Raw genomic sequence first — 19,128 nt, forward strand, 5'->3', positions numbered from 1 at the left:
ATGTCAAGGAAAGTGACTGATGTTTCACTAACCTCCCACGTAAAGTCTAAGGCAGGGTGAAAAGAGTTAACAAAAGAGATGAAAGAATCTAAGTCATTACGAGAACAAGAAGTAGCACCAATACAATCATCAATATACCGTCCAAAAAATCAGGTTTAGGTCCAGTATACTGTTAAAAAACAAGGTTTGCGATATAACCAACAAACGAATTGGCGTAACTAGGGCCCATCTTAGTACCCATGGCAACACCATTTACCTGCCGATAGATAGATAAATAAATAAATAGATATAAGGTTGAAATAACATTTGTTGGTCACTGAGTTCACAGCACTAAATGCCGTATTTTGAGATGCAAAATAAAATACAAAATAACTCAGGATATTTTTAACCACGCAAATTTCTTTCCAATAAAAAAACGAGCTTAACGAGCTTATCCAAAAAGTAATTTGGACAAATGAAAAAAAAAAAACAAAAAAAAACAAACAAACAGAAAATATTTTCTAAGGTTTGCATTATAACGATTTTTAAATTAAAATTAGCTACTTTAAATGAGGCGACCTCCGAAGACAAGGTTCTAATTGCGGCTGTAAAACAAGGAATTTCTTGGTGTTTGTTTGTGTTTCATGGTGGGCTACAGCCATACAGCTCCATAAAAGATGGCTGAAACCAGGTGGTCTGTGGAGACAAGGTTCTAATTGTGGCTGTAAAACAAGACATTTCTTGGTGGTGTTTGTTTGTACTTCATGGTGGGGTACAACCATACAGCTCCATTCTCATTAAAGCATGCCGTCTGTAAGCCCGTACAATGACACGAATATGTCGAGCAATGATAGGTATGTCGATCTTGTTGCTTACTACCGTGTTCTTATCAAAGTTTCCTGGAAATTTCTACGGAAAAAATACGATTTTATATCACGGTTAACTTACAGATTTAACCCTGAAGCAGCCACATAACTCATGCATTATTGAACAGGAAAAAACATGATGGGTGATCTAAGTAAGGGGCGCGAATAACTGAAAGATCAAATAGAATAATTGGAAAAATTACCTTATGATAAGAAAAGGGGAAAAATGATACATGTAACACATTCTAGTTTACAATCACGTTCAATTAAGAGATTTAAATTTAAAGGTGCTTAGAGATTGAGGTGTTTGATAAATTAAAGTTAAAAGAAGGTTTGTATGCGAGAATCACGACTAACAATGCTATTCAGTGAGTAATATATCAATCAGTTTTGATGTTCAGTTTTTAATAGTGAGCTTTTTTAACCTTAACACAGTCTCCATAGTAGTTTTTCCAGTCCTTTGTGTCGTTGCTGTAAGACACACTGTACTCGGTCACCCATTGGGAGTAATAGCTGGGTCTTCCTTGTGTGGCAATCTTAGTAACCATCTTGACTCCACCAAGGTCAACCTGTATGTACTCGCCCCTTTGAGACCCACCTGCAGCCCATGCACCATGAGAAACGCTATCAACATGCTGATTATTCAGTCGGGCTTCCTGTGGGGCATATGGTGGCGAATTAGCGAAAGTAGATGAAGCAGTGATCTGGGAGTCAAGGATGGTTCGATCTTCCATACCCAGCGGGTTTTCACATCCTGTGAAATGAAAAATATGAAATAATATCATTTTGTTAGGATTTGGACGTTGGACCGGTCTCATATCATTAGTACAAATAATCTAAAACGAGTTTCTTACCCGTTGTATTAACTACTGGTATTTGACATTCTTTGGTCTCCATATCATTCCCGGTGCAGTTGGTACCGATATTCTGAGGTGCTGCAGGGTTGGTACAGTTTCGTGTACGTGTCCTGGGACAATCTGGGAGATCATGACAGGCGGTCCATGACGTCCACTGTGTCCAAACGCCATCTAGAATTGCAAGATAATAACAATTGGAAGATTTGAGATTCTAGATCAATTACTAAAACCGTAATATTCTACATGCATTTGGAACTTCCTATCTGCTGTAGACAAAACTCACCAACACAGCTAAAGCTGTCCCATGAAAAGTCAGGTAGACATAACTTGTTGGAGGGACAAGGACTGGACGAGCAACGGTTCTACGGAGAAAAATACCAAATTGTAAAGTAATATTAGTATGGATGCCCAACGGTGACTTGAGTGTTAGAGACTAAATAGCACCCAAAGCAACGTAGAAACATGGAAATACTTCGTGGACATGTCCGAGTTGTTTGCTCAATTATCTTAGTGTACTACCATTTCATGGAATTGACTGGTCTGAAGTTATAGAGGAGAAGAACGAAGATGTATTAGATCAAGCGACTGAATATGTCAAGGATCTCACAAGCCCAACTTCATGGTATAAAACAAATATCAGCAGTTATTACAAGACGAATCTTAAGATAGCCTATTTGAATATCAACAGCATTATCAACAAGCTAGCCGAAGTCAAAGGTATGCTTGATCAAGACATGTTTTATATTCTATTTATTGCTGAAACTAAAATTGACAAATCCGTATCAGAAGCTCCGGCATCACTCACGCTTTCGTTTAATAAGAAGGGACCGCAAGAAGGGATAGCAGGAGGCCTGTTAGTATACATTAGAGACGATCTATCAGTATATCGTAGACAAAAATTGGAACCTAAATATGTCGAGGCTATTTGCTTAGATGTTGGAGAAACGAAACGTGGTAGTTTTATCGTGTGCGGCTGTTATAAATCCCCTGGGATTCGGAAATGCAAAGAGTGTGACTTCATTGCAGCTTTGTCAAAAGCCTTCTTCTGCTTGGCGATTTCAACATGGACATGTATGATAGGGATGATACGCCAAACAAAAAACTTCTCGATTTCTGTCAGCGTTTCGATCTCGAAAACCAAATCAAAGATCCTACTCGTTTACGGAGAAAACAATGAAGTTGATTGATGCTATTCTTACAAGTCACAATGAAAGGTACGCGAGGGCGGGAAATTTACATCTTGGACTCAGCGATCATGATTTGATTTTTGCTATTAGAAGAAACAAATTACCTAGACTACTCATAGTTAACAGAGGGGAACGGTTATGAAACCTATTGTTATATGTCTTTGTTCACTTTTTTCAAGCGTGACAGTGCACAATCCTTTGTTTTACCATTGTTTTACCATCGTTGGCAATGGCTGAGCGAATAGACCAAAATCTTTCTTTTGGCTGCTAGTTCAAAATACTTAAAGATTTATAAGAGATATTTGAATATTCCTTACACCAATCCCGTACACAAAGTTTATGTTTACTTATTTTGCAATTTCGGATGTACATAAATCAAACATTGTGCACAGTCAAGACCGGTTCAACATCAAAAGCGAACAAAGACCTGATAACAATAGGTTTCCTAACCATTCCCTTCTATTAACTATGGACTACTTCACTTATAGAAACATGAAGAATTTCAACGAGGCTGATTTTCTAATTGACTTGAAAAACGTCCCTTGGCATGCAGCCTATGCTTTTGAAGATTGTAATGACATATGGGACCATTGGGCGAGTCTATACAAAGACATTTGGCGACAACCATGCTCCAATTAAGAAGAAACAAATAAGAGGCGACCATGGATTACACCGGGGATACAACGTCAGATATTCTATCGTCAAAAACTATTCAAATTGCACAAAAAGAAGCCATCACCAAGCACGTGGGAAGCCTTACAAAACACAACGTAATAAAGTAACTTCAATGAAAATGAAAGCACTTCATTCTTTTTGTAAAAACGCTTCTAACGATACGAAACATGCTGGAGAATTTTGGAAAAGAATGAAGCCTCTGCTGCCAAACACCAGATGCAAGACTCATGAGAAGATCATCTTAGTTGAGGAAAATCATGTCATTAATGAAGCCAAGTCCGTTGCTGAATGTTTTAATGAATATCTTTGTAATGTAATTAAGCAAGACACCCAAGATCTCACAATCGATGATATGGACAATCACTCTAGTGTTTTATCAATACGTGACAGGGAGCACTTAAATGAATTTTTCTTTACTCCGGTCGATACGGAATATGTAAAAAAAACATCCTGGAACATTTAAATCCGAGGAAATCTGTTGGAATGGATGGCATATCATCGCGCCTATACTACTACAATTGTCCGCCCCAAGTATTGCAGGCGAGGTTACTAAGCTTATAAGGCCTAGGGCAAACGTCGAACTTTCCATGCACCGAACTTAATTACATCAAAGAATGCCGCCTCATTATCACCTGATATCCATTGTTTTTAATGAGTTCGGTGCATGGAAAGTTCGACGTTTGCCCTAGGCCTAAATCACCTAATAATTACTCAGTCTCTGCCCAGAGAGTGAAAGAGCAGCAACCTTACAAAAATTAAGAGAATATTAAGTAAGAGAGCACATCTCCCATACATGGGTCTGTAACCATGAAAGTTTCTTGAAAATCTATTTTTAGCTCCGCGCGCAAGGCTGAGCTATTTTTAGCATGCGATTCCTGATTGCTCAAAGTTATATAGTGACTTCCATGCGAGCGAAAAATGTTTAGTTCCCGACGAGAAAAATGCCTTCAAAATCAGTAAAAAGTTGAAATAATTAAAGTATCATGTGTTCTTCATAGACGAATTAAACATTAAACTTAACAATTGGTGAAAATGAACATCGAAAAAGATCAAATCAGGATGATTTTCAGTATACGAACAAGCTGAAAACAGCGAAGACGTCATGGGGGAGAAAACCGCGATAAAAAATTGCGATGAAAATAGCGAAAGACCTACAGTGAAGACAGCCAAAAAAGCATTTATCGTAGTGTTTCCTATAATAAAGTTTAAGTTAAAGTGATTAAAAAGACGATGAACAAGACCAGTATTTTGTTTCACACACGGATCAGAATGACAAACTTGGACCGAAATGTGCCGAAGAAAATTTTCTGTTTTCACAGAGGAAAAAAGGCACTGCAATCTGAAATGATTTTTCACAATTAATTAATATGTTAAGTTTGCCAAAATACTGTATGTCACTTTATGTAAAAGACATTGCCCATTGAGAAAAGGTGAATTAATGAAAAAGTTTGACTAGTAAAACTAGAACTTGCTTTCATATTTGCACCATGAATTTTCGCTCCGCCTCAACGTTCAATTCAATTCAATTCAATTCAATTTAATTTATTCATACATTTTTTCCCTAACTTTTCAAATTCTAAAATCCCCAACAAACTATAGAAATACAATCACGATATCGGCTAAGTACAAAAAGTGAAGTCAAACTTAGTATTTGAGGATTCAAACTAATAAAAAAGAGATTATTTTTACCTGATCGAGGGGCATTTTACTTGCGATTTTTTCCGCCAGATGCTCTCAGTTCGGCGTATTTGTGCTTTTATGTTTAATTCTTCCATTCCAAGCACCTTGACTGTTTTCAGCTATCCTAAAACCTCTTCTTTTTACTGGTAAACAACTGATTCCAAGAGCAAATGCTAAATTTTCTCTCAAGATTAAAGTTTTTTAAACTTTTGATTCAGTGAAGTCAACAAGTTTGTTCATCGAAAATCCGGCTCTTTCGTAAACGAGTCCAATCCACCTTCATTTTAGATGTCCATCAGAGATAACTCGTCATTTTGAACACACTGAAGTTCAGGTCAGAAGTACGTGTTCTTGGGATACACCAATATTAACTGTATTTCAGTTTAGGTGGAGAATTGTGGAATAACTTACAGTCTCATCTATAACTGCAATCAACTCCAACACGAATGAGTCTCAATCGAGCGATCATTTTTTTGATTTTAAAAACAAGCTTGAATGATGTTGTCTCAGCTGGCAGTATTTTTTACATATGCTATTTATGGATTCCTTCAAAAACCTTTCAGAATTTCTCAAGGAATTCCCTTAAACGCATTTTCTCGTAAAATTGAATAAAGTTTGGCTTCTGTACCTATGACATCACTACAACTCTGACCAATCAGGAATCGCTTGCTAAAATAGCTCAGGCTTGCGCGCGGAGCTAAAAATAGATTTTCAAGAAACTTTCATGGGTCACAGGGATATGCTCTCTTACTTCATATTCTCTTGCACCAATACATAAAAAAGGAAGCAAAACCGATAAAACTAACTATAGACCTGTCTCCATCTTAACCACGTTGTCCAAAGTGTTTGAGAAAGTTATACATGATCAGACATATAATGCAATGGCTCCTCTGCTGTCTCAAAACTGGATATATGAAGGGACATTCTTGCTCTACGGCTATTCTAAAAATGACTGAAGACTGGCGTGCCCATTTAGACCTAAACGATACTGTCGTGACTGTTGCAGTAGTTCTAAGCAAAGCATTTGACAGTGTCAACCATAATCTTTTTTTGGCTAAATTACAAGCTAGCTTACGGATTTTCAACCACGGCCATAAAGCTTCTTCACGAATATCTCGATCGTCGTCAGAGGGTAAAAATAGATGGCACATACTCAGACTGGAGTACAGTTACAGTGGGTGTACCACAAGGATCTCTGCTCGGTCCATTACTGTTTAACATCTACATGAATGACATCAATTACTGTGTGTCCAATATCTTTTTAAGATTGTATGCTGACTACCACCAGTTATGCTTCAGACGCCTCCTCAATAGCGCTTCAGTTCATAGTCAACAATGATTTGTCTACTTTGTCTACATGGCTGGAGCAAAATTACCTGTCCATAAATAATACCAAGATGCAGGCGATGATCCTTGGTCCATCAACATATAAGCACGATTTCCAAGTCAATGGCAACGATGTAAAAATCGAACCTACTTTGAGAATTCTTGGCGTCACATTGGATAAAAGGCTTACCTTTAAGGAGCATATCACAGAGCAGCTCAAGAAAGTTTATGCAAAGACATCTGTCTTAAAACGAATCTCACGCTTTGTATCCTTGAGCACAATGACTCTATTATGCAAATCATTTATAGTTCCACACTTAGAATATTGTAGCATAATACTTATTGGTCTTGGGAAAGTTCAGGACAACAGACTCGAAGATGCTAATTATTATGTTTTAAAAACACTTTTTCAAATTAAGAACGAAAGCTATGAAACTCTGTTAAAGTTAGTACGTATGGACACTTTAAAACATCGTAGGTATTATCAGGCATTGATCTTGATATATAAATGCCTTAACTCTATTGGTCCACACTATATTAAGGATTTTCTAAATCTAAGAGAAGTTAGTTACAATTTAAGGGGGAAGGGAAGCAATCTGGCTCAACCTCATTTCAACTCTGAATGGATGCATAAGTCGTTCTCCTATATCAGTTATAAGTTGTGGAATAAGCTACCTATTAATGTCAAAAACTGTGGGAGTCTACAGGAACTCAAGAGGGCTTTAAGAAAATTAAAATTTGAATCGTTATATTAGGCATAGATTTGTAAAATATCTACTTAAGTTTTTCTCTTTATTATTTAATTAGTAGTTACGATTCATAACATTTCTTTCTTTAATTTAGTTTTATATGGTTTGGGGTGGTTTTAATTCAACATGGATTTCTATTATGTATTTTTGTATATTTAGGAGAATTTGAATTATAGATTTTGAGTACGTGTGGGTTGGTTTGGGTTGGGTGGGGTGGGGTGGGGTGGTTCAGTATATTTTTACATAGATTTCTACACTTACATAATATTTTCAGATCTAGAATTTTATCTGTATTGTATTATTTAGATTTAAGTTTAGCACATGCACGTTCTAACGAGACTTTATTGTAAGCTCCTGTGTGTCTACGTGAATAAATAAATTACATACTTATATAATAAATTACATACGTATACTTTGATTTCTTAATCCATAACTCGCAATTATACGGAAAGCTTACTTACTAAAGAAAACTTGCTTTACATTGTCCAATTGTGTACCAATGAAATATAACATAGCGTTTCTTGACTGTATTAGATTCATAGATTTATAAGTTGCTCGTTGATCTACGCGCGCCATAAGACAAAGTTATCCCTGACACCGAACAACCGCGTGCGACCTTGTGTCTATATTATGAGCAATATGTTAATACAACACAAGAAGCACAAACCTAGTATTTCTTTAAGGACCTATTGTTTCTTGCGTTAACTCCATTGCTTGCTACGATCTGTCCGTTTATTTAAACTTTCGTCTTCTTTAGAGGGTGTTCCAGGTATGTGTAAAAGGTATTACTCACCTTTATAGGACAGTATTCAAAACCCTCTTTTTGTTGCACGTGATGCGGCCACATCCAATGATCAGCGTCATTGAGGTCACATGATCTTGCCATCCCTTCCACTGGACCCATGTTGTACGATACACAGTTATCTTCTATGTAACATTGGTGCTGACAATCCTCTAATCCGGGTGCTAAGATTCTGAAGGACTTGATCACGTGACCAGTCAGGGTTTTGTTTTTTTGACAGTCAAGAAAGTCCAGCACCTTACAGCCATCATCACCTGTGTTGGGGTAGGTGTCAAATACAATGATTTTATTTAATGAATATCTATTTTGAGGAATTAAGTTTTTTTGCAATATTAAACGTGACTTATATCCTGGTAATTTGGCCGCCATCTTGGTGGACCACGAAGGTACACCAAGTTGGCGGAACGCACACAATTCACTCTAAATAACGACCACATTTGATCGTTTATATAGGTATCGAAAGCTTCTTATGAATCAACATTTGTTTGGCATACATTGCTTTGACTTCTCTTTGGGGTGCAAGAACTTTTATTCAATTAACTTCATTGGAAAAAATTGCCCATACATTTGGAATATTTGATCTTTTCGGTCTTTTTCCTCTCTTTCCAAAGCAAAAGGTTGTTCTTAAAAGTAAAGTTATATAGCACAAGTAAACTGCGTGACAAAACATCCTAAATGACCCGTAAATCTTCTGTTCTTTCGCTAACTACAGTAGTTAGCGTGTTTTCGAGGCTACGAAACCTAAGAAACCATAAGAGGCGAATGTATAGGCCAACAGATAGTATGAGTTTATAAAATCAGCAAAAATACGGTTCTAAATTTTAACAATTTCTATGAATTATATACCAAAATGTTCAGGAAAGCCCGGGGTTTTCAAATCCACTTCTGTTTTTTTTGACAGGTTCTTTTTTATATCAAGGAGAGACGATTTTCTAGCTTGACCCCGGTTATGTCATGCATTTTCTCTTGTAAAATATATCCAATAGCGTACATTCAACTCAAAAAGTACGGTGGTTTTTTTCAATAGCATTCAATCTAAACCATATAATACAGTCCGTGAATGGTTGAATTAACTGAATCCACTTCGGTTTTTTGCCTAGATAGTCATTATTTTGAGAAAAGATCCAAAAACCGTGCTTTTGAGACACAATTTGTATGGGCTCACATGAGGGGCGTGAGCTTGAAATCGTAGCTGACTAAATGTTATCAGATTTTTTCTGATGAATATACGGCCCAGAACATTCTACGACGATGCCAAGAAAATTGTCTATTTTGGACATGTATGAAATGTTTTTTCTTGATTTAATAAATACTGAGCAGAAATCCAGTTGTTCCAAAGTGACACCAGTACTAGTATGAATAACATCTAGTTAGATAATTAAAAGAAGCTGTGGAAAACATAATCAAAGAACAAGTGGGAAAAAATTCACATTTTCTGAATAATAATATTTAGAAAATTGTGCGGTATTCAAAGAAAAGAAAAAAAAATTGAGAGAAAAGACGAAAAGAGATTGAATTCTACAAATTTAAAGTGCACCTCAAGTGTAATTTTTCCCCTATTTGGAAGTGGAGATATACACATATAATAACGAAAAATAATAAAAAAAAGGAAATTGAACGAATTGTTGATTTTTTTAAAAGATTTGAAATTCCCGGTTTTCATAACAGCTCCGCTCATTTGGGGGACTGGTGCGAATACGTCATCGGGGTGGAAGGAACCAAAGCTATCTTCATTTCTTGTGTGTAAACTTTATGTTGTTGTGTCCAAATTCTTCGCCAGTGCATCAACTGTTTCGTTTAAAAAAACTAGTTTTCTCAGAAAAACATATTTATGGCAACTACAAGCGCATCATGTAGCTCAAAATATGATTCCTCGTCCGATATTACTGACTTCGAGCTCGAAGACAACACGGCCGGCGAACTACCATCGGAACTAACATGTCTAACTGAGAATTACGACTCTGAAAACGATGAGATACCTTATTCTGATGAACCTCTAGCCGATGCAGAATGGATATCTCAATACGATAAAGAAGTGAAGCAAATCGAAGAACAAGAATCAGAACTGAAGTCTCGGTTGGCAGGAACTGTGCTTGTTAGTTCATGGTAAGCTTTCGTACACATTGCAGTCTTACAATTCGTATATCTTCTAAATCGAAGGTCACGAATATTTTTCAGGTGTAAATGCGGTAACTGCAGCGTAGCCCTTCTTCAAAATATTAGTGAATGTTACTGTTGTGATGAGCTGGATGGCTGTGGCGAAGCACTACAAAGCGATCTTGTTCAGGATGATGTTGGAGAGAAAGAGCTTCGATGTATCACCGACCACCCAGGATTCCAGCCGGTTTGTTTGGAGAAGTGGAGTCTGCGATTGGCGGCCGATCGTTACAACACGAAAAGCAAAACACGATATCGACAGACTGGTTCGGAAAATGAGTAAGGGTTTGGCATAAATATACATGTGCTTTTTCGAGTAGCAACGTTTCTACTTCGATCTCCAGAGCACTGATTATGAGTCATTCTTTGATCCTAGTTTTCTACGAAGTGTTGCTTACAGAGAATTCTCCCGAATGGTATATGGCTACTTAGGTAAGAAGAGGATCCCGCTACCAGCGTGTGCCTATACTACAATTAGGCAAAAGTTTATGTCTGACCAAGAATTTACTGGTTTTGACCTCGATGAGAGCTAATGACTCGCTATCATAATTAAAACTATTTAATATACTAGAGTACAAACACTGCAAGTGTGCAACATAAATACCACTAAATAATGCTAAATAATGCTAATCCTATTGTTTTCTATTGTTTGATTAGCACTATTTACTACTAAATAGTGCAAAGTGTTGCACACTTTTAGTGTTTGTACTCTAGTATGAGAGTAACAACAACAAGCAATAAATCTTTATCATTTGTAGTACCATATGAATTCAGCAGTCTTATCTTTTTATTATGCATTCCTTGAAAAACGTATTTGTGCAGAATTGAAAACATAATTTTTGCACTTCTTTCAACATTCATGTTCTTCTATGTTATATAAGTATATTTGATACATGTGGATTTCATCTTTGGTCTGAACCTTACTGTAATCCAGAACAAATCATTTGTACAGTGCATGCTACTTCCTTGTCAGGAAATAGAATGATTCCCCTCTTTTAAGATAGTTTTAATCTATTATAAATAACACTTATAACTGTGAATAAGTGTCATGGATTTTCCTTTTAGCTAATTTATTTGGGTTGTCATTTACTATGGGTTTTTGTTTTTATTTCTTGTATCTGCTGCACTGCTATTTCTGATTTCGGGGACAATCAAGTAAAAGGTGATGCCCTTTCATGGGCCTTTTGCATATTCTACAGCATGGTTTTGATCTTGCATTATCTTGTGGTGCTGGTTGCGGAGGAATCTGAGGTACTGAAAGAAAATAGCATAAGATAGTCCAACTAACTTTTGAAATTTACAACAAAAAAATCCTTACTTTTATTTACTTTGCATACATGTACCTGGTGTAGTTGGTGGGACATCCTTTACTGTCATTGCCTTGCGTGCATTACTTTTCTGGATAGCTTCAGCTCTGGGTTGTTTCACCAGCATTGTGTTCATGGGTGGTGGAGTCATGTTGACGAGATCTTGCATAGCATCTTTAAGGTACTGGCTGTTTGTCAAGAATGTCTGAAAGATTTCTTCCACATAGTCTGTGAAAACATTACATTATGGGAATCAAAATACTTGTATATGTGGTTCTAGGAATGCTACTGTTTTGGTTTTCATAAACTTGTGAAAATATTGCACCAAATTAAGAGCACCACAGTTACTGTGTAACAAGTACACAGAATTATGGTAAGAAACCTAGCAGCTGTAATTACTTATACTGCTACTAGAATTTCTACTGCTTTTGCTAGAATTTAATGATCATTGATTGGTATTTAAAAAATGTATTCTTTTTACCAAAATTCTGGGTAATCCTCTGCTCTCTCACTGTGGCCTCTCCATTTTTAAACTTCGGGTAAACCACCTTTATTCTGCTTGAACCATCGGCTGTTGTTGAAACATCTCTGTGAAGATTCATATTAAAATGGACAGCAGCCAAGATATGTCTAATAAAACAAGAATTTGACAAGTATTAGCAATATTAGGCACTGTGAATCAACTTACATTTTTATAAAACTTTCCATGGAGTATTTTTCATACCGGCAATACTGTCCACTGTAGGAATATGCAATCATTTTTGGTGAAAAATGGTTAACCACAGAATGGAAGCCTTCGAGGCAGCTGGTCTGAGACAAGGGAGAAGCTTGCATGATGCCATCTATGAGGCTTTGCTTAGTTAGAGCTTGTACCACTTTCTCATAGAGTATGCTATCTGCAAGCAACAAAGATACTCCAGTGAACAAACCTTAGAAGATAGACAGCAAGATTAAATATATAGAGATGTGAATGTGTTTGATGGCTATATCAAAATGCAGTGCAGTGTTTTTGAAAAATACAAGGCATAGAATTTTACTAACCCTTTTGCAACCATTTCCGGTGAGGAATATTGGGCCCATGATGGCATTTGTTAAACAATGCATTTCCAAGATTAGTGTGCTTGTTTATAATGTGGTCCAGGTAGGAAATGAATTTCGCCCATATCACTAGACCATTACCATTGTGGGTCGATGTCGCACTCCAGTGGAGGTGGTTTTCAGCAGGCTTGATCCATTCTGACAATACCTCACATCCTGACAGTTTTGCAATCTTGGTGAGAGTTTTGCGAATTTCTGATTGAAATATTGATTGTAATTATTCAAATAAGCACTATATCATAAAAATCATATGAAAAAAATCCAATATCAAAATCCAATATAATAAATATATATACATACTTTTCTTCAGGTGCCACAGGTCAAAATAGTGTGTTATATTAGAATAATTTTTCTTCATACAGCTTGTAATAGTTGTGTGCCTGTCAGAAATAAATGTTGATATCTCCAATTCCAGTCCCATTAAAAAAGTCATTGCTTGTTGGAAACCCATGAACTCCATGGCAGGGCTGTTTCCTGCTTGGTTTCTCTAAACAAAGGTACAGTACAACAATTTAAAAAAGGTATTTATCATTATCATCATAATGTAGTTATGATTATTTTTGTCATTATTATTATGACTATCATTGTTATTATAAGTATTGTCATTATAAAGTATACATGAATAATTCAACTTGAATATGATTATCAAAAAATCTTCATACTTACAGTACTTTTGATTTTCTCCCACTTATTGTTCAGGATAGTTATAAAAATAAAGAGAAAAACTCTACTTATTTGCTGTATTGCTATATACTGTACCTGGATTAACTCGAAGTGTAAAATCATTGGGAGAGTGCGACAAAACATTGTGTATGCTCCAAATTTAGCTGAATGCCCCATGCTGTCGTGGCGACCATCTCCAGCCATCACAAGGGCACTTCCCAAACTTTTCACCTTTTCAATCATTTTCGACTGGTATGCTCTCCAATATAGCAGAATGGTAGGGAAGAGTTTTGTCTAGAGGGAATAAAAATGACTGCAATGTATTAAATGAGATCAAAAGCAACAGGTATTGATGAAAATAATGATGTTAGTAATAAAACCAATCAAAAAATATGGCATATGTTTCCAAACCCACTCTTTGATGATGGAAGAATGAAGCCAGGGACATACATCTAAGGCCCATGTGTTTAAACATAGTGAACACTTTCGTGACTGATCCTCCACTTAACAGTATTGCCATGCACAATAGAAAATTCCCAGCAGGAATTTTCATAGATGGCATGTTTGGTTGACTTGACCAAACGGTGTGTCTTTTAGGACATTTAGGACTTGAGCAGTCAGTTGTCACTACAACCATGGTACCAATTTCTTTTGCTTCTACAAGAGGTTTTTTTGCACCACAAGAATGGCAAATTTGGAAGAGCATTAGCAGCTGCGACCAGAAAACAATGAACTTGGGATGAGTCCTTAGATTGTCTTCTCCTACAATGAAACTGAACAAGGGAAAGAAATCAGGATTTGTTATCATGTAAGTCCTGATGTTACACCAAAAATATGGACATGGGAAATATACCTTGATGGTTGGTTGTCCTCTTCATCGGTTATCGACGATTCTGTTTCTGTTTCTGTCTCATACTCCATGTCAACCTCATTCTCGTCCGATAACATCTCTTCATCTTCGTCCGAAGATAGACAATCTTCTTTACAAGGATCATCAAGGTGATCTTCAACATTATTCTCGTGCGGTGGTGCACTTTTTTGGCCAATGGAGTCTTTACAATACAAAGTTTCTAGCTGCTCTAGTAATTTCTGGTCTACGAAAGATAAATAGTTGACAAAATTATAAATGCAATCTAGTTGTGCCGTAATTATAAGAGTAATGGAATACAGTTTGTTTGTTTTCAAGGAAAGTCCGACTTTACTAACTTTTTAGTTTTTCTTTCCTCAACTGTTCTTTCTTTATCTTCAAATGCGAACGTAGCGTGATAATCCTGTTTCGCATTTGTCGTTCTTTCGACGAGGATTGATGTGGTGTCGGAATAGTGGAACTCTGATCGAGACTCCAGTGTTTTCCCGGAGTTTGCTGCTGGTGCGTTGACATGATGCTGGGATGGTTTGTGTCGTCTCTCCTTTCCTATATAAGAGAAACATTTCAAAGAATATTACCGTAATACTTAATGATATACGATATACGTTTTCTGAAGTAAAAATCAACTCGCGTCATTGATTTCCGCGACTGGTGACACTGACTGGATATCATGCTCTTCTGTCTGCATACATGGGTCCCCTACAGTTTCAGCGACCTTTTGAGATTGCCTTATTTCTTTCATGATCTACGAAATATTTTACGCACACCATCAGTACCATAGATAAGCGAAATCTATTCGATTAAGTGAACAATTCCCAAATCCAAATATAAGCATGAAAACATAGTTATCATTGCTGACTAAGCTTACCTTCCTACGCGTTCGCGCACTTTGTGGTGGCGCTTTCTCTTCGTCGCTGACAAAAACAGTTGGATACGCTATTATGCCAAAATCATCTCGCCGTAATCTTGGGTGAACAGGGTTTTTCAAGCCCTCGATATTTGAAAACATGGTTTCATAGTCTTGCGACTTGAAATGCTTTGAGCATATTGCGGACCATTCTGATGGTTGCCAGTGTTTGCGGTGAAGGCATACGAAGTCAACCCATCGTTTACGTCTTTTTTTCGCTTCTGGGCGATCATCGTTAAAGAAGGGAATCGTATGCAGACTGATGCCTTCTTTCAAGTTGGATTCACTTTTACAGTGAGTTACAACACAATATTTAGGCATTTTATGACAACAAAATAACTTCTTACAAAACTTGTACAATGCTTTGCAACAATAGGTGGCATGACATCTCACCCCGATGACGTATATTTTTCTCGTACCAGGACTTCTTGTGACGCGGTGCTGACATGTTGTGAGTGACTGGACACTAGTTTTTTGCGTACTTTAAAACGCTGTAAAAGCTTACGAATTTCTCCAAAATGGGAAAAAAATGCAAAAAAGTATTACTGAGATATTGAGGATTTCTTCCAAATAGGGGAAAAATTACACTTGAGGTGCACTTTAAGCTTAGCACCACACTCTTTAAGAAAATTGATAACCCAAGGAGTTTTGATTTTCCATTGATTGATTACGTCACTTCTGTCAGTATGTCCGTACGTCCGTGTACATACCACAGAGCTCCCGCTTTATTTCAAAGCAGAACAGAAACAACGACAAAAAACATTTTATGTAGTCAAAGATGGATCAAGAAGTATTCTTCAAGAATTCAGGTATTTTTTAGGGAACAAACGTATACTTCCACATTCTAGAAAAAAACATTTTCATTTGCTTCCAATCGACAAATCAAAAACTTTCTCTCAATAGTTATAATATTTCTATAGATAATTTATTCTAATGTTGAATTAAGTATAAAAAGGAGAACATGTTACACGAAATATTTGCCATTTATTTAGCTTCATAAATCTTACGATTATTCCGGTGTTTTTAACAAACATTCGTATATTTTGTCTAGAAAAAGCAGTTTGGTTTACCTACTATCGGGTCCTATCGTCTAACCAAAGAATACCTTTTTTCAATAGTTTTAATATTTCTATATAGCAGTGTTAAATACTGAAAATATGAAAAATAGGAAAACGCCTTGCGTCAAATATTTGCCATTTATTAAACTTTGAGTTGTTGAGGGACATGTTCCTGTAAGACCGCTTGCCTTTCACTTTAAACTAAGGTAAAACCATATTCCAACATTTACTGCCAACTAATTCAACTGTGAATTCTTTAATTCGCACAAATCACAGTTTCCTTCGCTCCCAGTCAATAAGTGTTAAATATTAACACTTTCTTTCACCTGTGTAGGAAGAGGTGTTAAAGACAATCATTTGGTTTCTAAAACCGTTCTCATGGAACTAAAAAAACGTTTTAAATCTAAACTTTTTGAGAAAGGTATCTTAAACAGAATTCAGGGCTTTTCTTGAGGTCATGATCCTCGTTTTCAACGTATTCTTTAGCACCTAGTTTTAACTATGTGCTAAAGTATAAAAACAACAGTACGAACGGCTTGATGAAACAATCAAAGGAGACGTTTGGAAATCTTTTACATTATTTTCTGAATAACAAATATTAGGAAAAAATGGAAGATAATAAAAAATAGAATCGAAAAGAATTGAATATATTTTCACCCAAATCAGTCTCCCTGGAGGTGTTTTTAAAATTGATAAAACAATAATTCTTATTTTTAATCAAGTTTGACAAGGTTGTTTCTCGGTTTTTCTACTTGAATTCCGATATTCGACCTTTTACTGTGAAGTACTCGGCCGGCAAAGCAGCATCAACGAGAACGTTGAAAACTAGACATATAAGAAATACCTTCTTCTTCTGTTTCAAATGTAGGGGAAAAATTGGAATAAATTTCAGAAATGCACATATTTGGGTTTATTCTTTATTTTGGTTGCTCAAGTTAAGGACAAACTGAGGACTGTACATGTATGTCGAAGTATCTAACTCCAGTGAGAAATAAATACCCCCGAATGTTGTTGAAGAATTAGGGAAAACAAGGAACTAGATGTAGATACTAGATACTAATAAAGAAGTGGTCGATAAGGAGTGTTTAAGTGTGTGAAACTGAGGTAAAACGGCAGATATACGAGGTGAGTTTTACTTCCAAACTATAGGTTGTCATCTTTGAGAATGGGAAATAATTTCTAATAATTGTGTTAAATTCCAAAGTGGAGACTAAAATGTCTTGTCTCACCCTTTACAGAAACAACTGTCAATAGGATTGTCAATACACTTTTCAACGTTTTGTGGAGTAGATTCATTATGCAATGCGTTCAGGGCTACTTGCAGAAAGTTGTGCTCTTCAATGCCTTAAATTTTTTTAAAAGGTATTTAATATTAATGTTGTTTATTAGTGTGATTCGTGTGTTCATTGTTTGCCTACCTTCAGAAATCCATTGTTCAAGATTCATTGCGGTCCCATTTTATTATTACTGATATCATTGTTCCTTATTATCATCAGGAATGTTCTCTTTTGTGTTTCCGAGTCTGACATGAGCCGAACGTGATTGAAAAAAATGGATAACAAGGATGTCTTCTTTGATGTCATTAGCTATTCTTAGCTATTCTTAGCTATTCAGACCCATTTCCGGGTAGTATAATTTTTTTGCACCATCACGTGCCGGCGCCATAATCCAGCTTGAGCTGCCTGCGCTTAGATGGCAGAGCAATAAAATACCTTTGCTCTTGGAAATTGAATTCTTTCTCATGTAAAACAATTGTCGTGTTCCTGCCATCTAACATGGCTGCCGTCACGTGATTGCGCAAAACCTCTATCGTGGTGTACGGGAATTGTCCAGGGGGATCCATTCAAATTCAAACCCCTATATATGCTATTTTCATAAAGAGAAATTCGAGCAAATTTGGGGTGGGGGGGGGGGGGAAATAGTCACCTATATTACCACCCGTGGATCTGCCCCTGCTTATGCTATACTAATAAATGCTTAAATATACTTTGTGGTCGTGTGGTTAGGTTTAGGGTTAAGGTAGGCTTTTTGTAAGTGGAGGTAACCAAATACCTAATCCTAAATCCCAAATCCAAAAACCAAAGTACATCCCACTCGCGTGTTCGGAAACGTACGACGCACTTGGTTAACCAGAGTAATTTTTTTTTCTTTTTCACAGCGTTTGGATCTTTAGGCGCGTAGGGATGATCCGATCAACGACAACGTTTAGTCAAAGGACTGTATGTGATTAGATGTCCCATGTCTACGCCTGAGGTTTCCATGGCTCAGGTGGTTAGAGTGCTGCACCTGCTGCTGCATGGCAACTTCATTTATTATGCAAACAAACTTATCGAACGGTCAAAAATAAATTGCGGAAAATCGAGGAAATGAGGGCAAGCGAAATCCACGGGTTTTCAGCTTTTCTTCTCTTCCGAAAAACTAACACGTTATAGAGATATTTTTTTGTTGGGCATTGTATTTCCATTACGACCATGTGTGATTCTCAAGAGTAACATTTATTTGTTTAACGGTTACGCATGAATATGGATACTAATCAAACAAAGAATCCTATTTTCAAGAGAATTACACGTGGTCTGAAATGGGGCAATATCCAGCCATGGTAAAGAAAAGACAAAGAATGAATAAAAAAAGTCTATCAAACTAATTGATTATTCAGCTTATGACATTTTTCATTAAAAGATAAATTTTAACAGAACTGAAATGCATAAGAACGCCGTATTTATACTAGAAACAAATCATTTAGAATTGTAAAAACGAATATATTAGGAGCTTGGGCACCTTGTGCTCGCGGAAAAGAGCACAGGCAGCCCAACAAAAGCGCAGAGGTCAAAGGAGTGGGACAGCGTCTGGACTAGGTATACTTCAGCACTTATACGAGTAGAATGGGTTACTGCCTAAATGAAAAAAGTTTATAAATAGATTATCTAATAAAGTTTATCTAATAGAGTT

At 36.5% G+C, this 19,128-nt stretch overlaps 3 protein-coding genes and 1 long non-coding RNA gene across 5 annotated transcripts; 2 read left to right on the forward strand and 2 right to left on the reverse strand.

Annotated features, from left to right (window-relative positions):
- Positions 1-369: 369 nt before the first annotated feature.
- On the reverse strand, positions 370-17,491 carry LOC148906293 (uncharacterized). The gene is made up of 6 exons (XM_089037483.1): positions 17,409-17,491; positions 8,113-8,375; positions 1,986-2,064; positions 1,700-1,873; positions 1,271-1,599; positions 370-888 (listed from the first exon to the last, which is right to left on the reverse strand). Exons 1-6 carry the CDS (start codon positions 17,473-17,475, stop codon positions 742-744), a joined length of 1,059 nt encoding a protein of 352 aa, XP_088893609.1. The 5' UTR covers positions 17,476-17,491; the 3' UTR covers positions 370-741.
- On the forward strand, positions 9,837-11,321 carry LOC116288664 (uncharacterized). The gene is made up of 3 exons (XM_089037484.1): positions 9,837-10,227; positions 10,300-10,557; positions 10,655-11,321. Exons 1-3 carry the CDS (start codon positions 9,953-9,955, stop codon positions 10,809-10,811), a joined length of 690 nt encoding a protein of 229 aa, XP_088893610.1. The 5' UTR covers positions 9,837-9,952; the 3' UTR covers positions 10,812-11,321.
- On the reverse strand, positions 11,044-15,721 carry LOC148906294 (uncharacterized). Of its 2 annotated transcripts, none has more exons than XM_089037482.1 (11): positions 15,083-15,721; positions 14,553-14,760; positions 14,200-14,440; positions 13,762-14,119; positions 13,443-13,640; positions 12,984-13,170; positions 12,627-12,878; positions 12,310-12,481; positions 12,067-12,215; positions 11,622-11,813; positions 11,044-11,532 (listed from the first exon to the last, which is right to left on the reverse strand). In XM_089037482.1, the coding sequence occupies exons 1-11, from the start codon at positions 15,440-15,442 to the stop codon at positions 11,408-11,410; spliced, it is 2,442 nt and encodes an 813-aa protein (XP_088893608.1). In that variant the 5' UTR covers positions 15,443-15,721; the 3' UTR covers positions 11,044-11,407. The 2 variants fall into 2 exon arrangements, with proteins under 2 accessions (XP_088893608.1, XP_088893607.1); XM_089037481.1 differs by having other exon boundaries at positions 13,350-13,640.
- On the forward strand, positions 16,894-19,126 carry LOC148906295 (uncharacterized). The gene is made up of 2 exons (XR_016121260.1): positions 16,894-17,541; positions 17,676-19,126. It is a non-coding gene; the product is annotated as an uncharacterized LOC148906295 (long non-coding RNA).
- The last annotated feature ends 2 nt before the right edge of the window (positions 19,127-19,128 follow it).

Source organism: Actinia tenebrosa, unplaced genomic scaffold, assembly GCF_029948245.1.
Source record: "Actinia tenebrosa isolate PJP-AT-01 unplaced genomic scaffold, QUT_ActTen_1.0 PGA_scaffold5__44_contigs__length_20552954, whole genome shotgun sequence".
In the NCBI taxonomy this organism is placed as follows: domain Eukaryota; kingdom Metazoa; phylum Cnidaria; class Anthozoa; order Actiniaria; family Actiniidae; genus Actinia; species Actinia tenebrosa.

Coding starts and splice junctions, on each gene's coding strand:
- LOC116288664 (XM_089037484.1), top strand. CDS start 9,953: ATGGCAACTACAAGCGCATCATGTAGCTCAAAATATGATTCCTCGTCC. Junction 10,228..10,299: donor ACTGTGCTTGTTAGTTCATG/GTAAGCTTTCGT, acceptor AATATTTTTCAG/GTGTAAATGCGGTAACTGCA. Junction 10,558..10,654: donor CAGACTGGTTCGGAAAATGA/GTAAGGGTTTGG, acceptor CTTTGATCCTAG/TTTTCTACGAAGTGTTGCTT.
- LOC148906294 (XM_089037481.1), bottom strand. CDS start 15,442: ATGCCTAAATATTGTGTTGTAACTCACTGTAAAAGTGAATCCAACTTG. Junction 11,814..12,066: donor GAGGATTACCCAGAATTTTG/GTAAAAAGAATA, acceptor ATGTTTTCACAG/ACTATGTGGAAGAAATCTTT. Junction 11,533..11,621: donor TGTCCCACCAACTACACCAG/GTACATGTATGC, acceptor ATTTTCTTTCAG/TACCTCAGATTCCTCCGCAA.
- LOC148906293 (XM_089037483.1), bottom strand. CDS start 17,475: ATGAATCTACTCCACAAAACGTTGAAAAGTGTATTGACAATCCTATTG. Junction 2,065..8,112: donor TTGAATACTGTCCTATAAAG/GTGAGTAATACC, acceptor TTTTCTCCGTAG/AACCGTTGCTCGTCCAGTCC. Junction 1,600..1,699: donor ACCAGTAGTTAATACAACGG/GTAAGAAACTCG, acceptor TTCATTTCACAG/GATGTGAAAACCCGCTGGGT.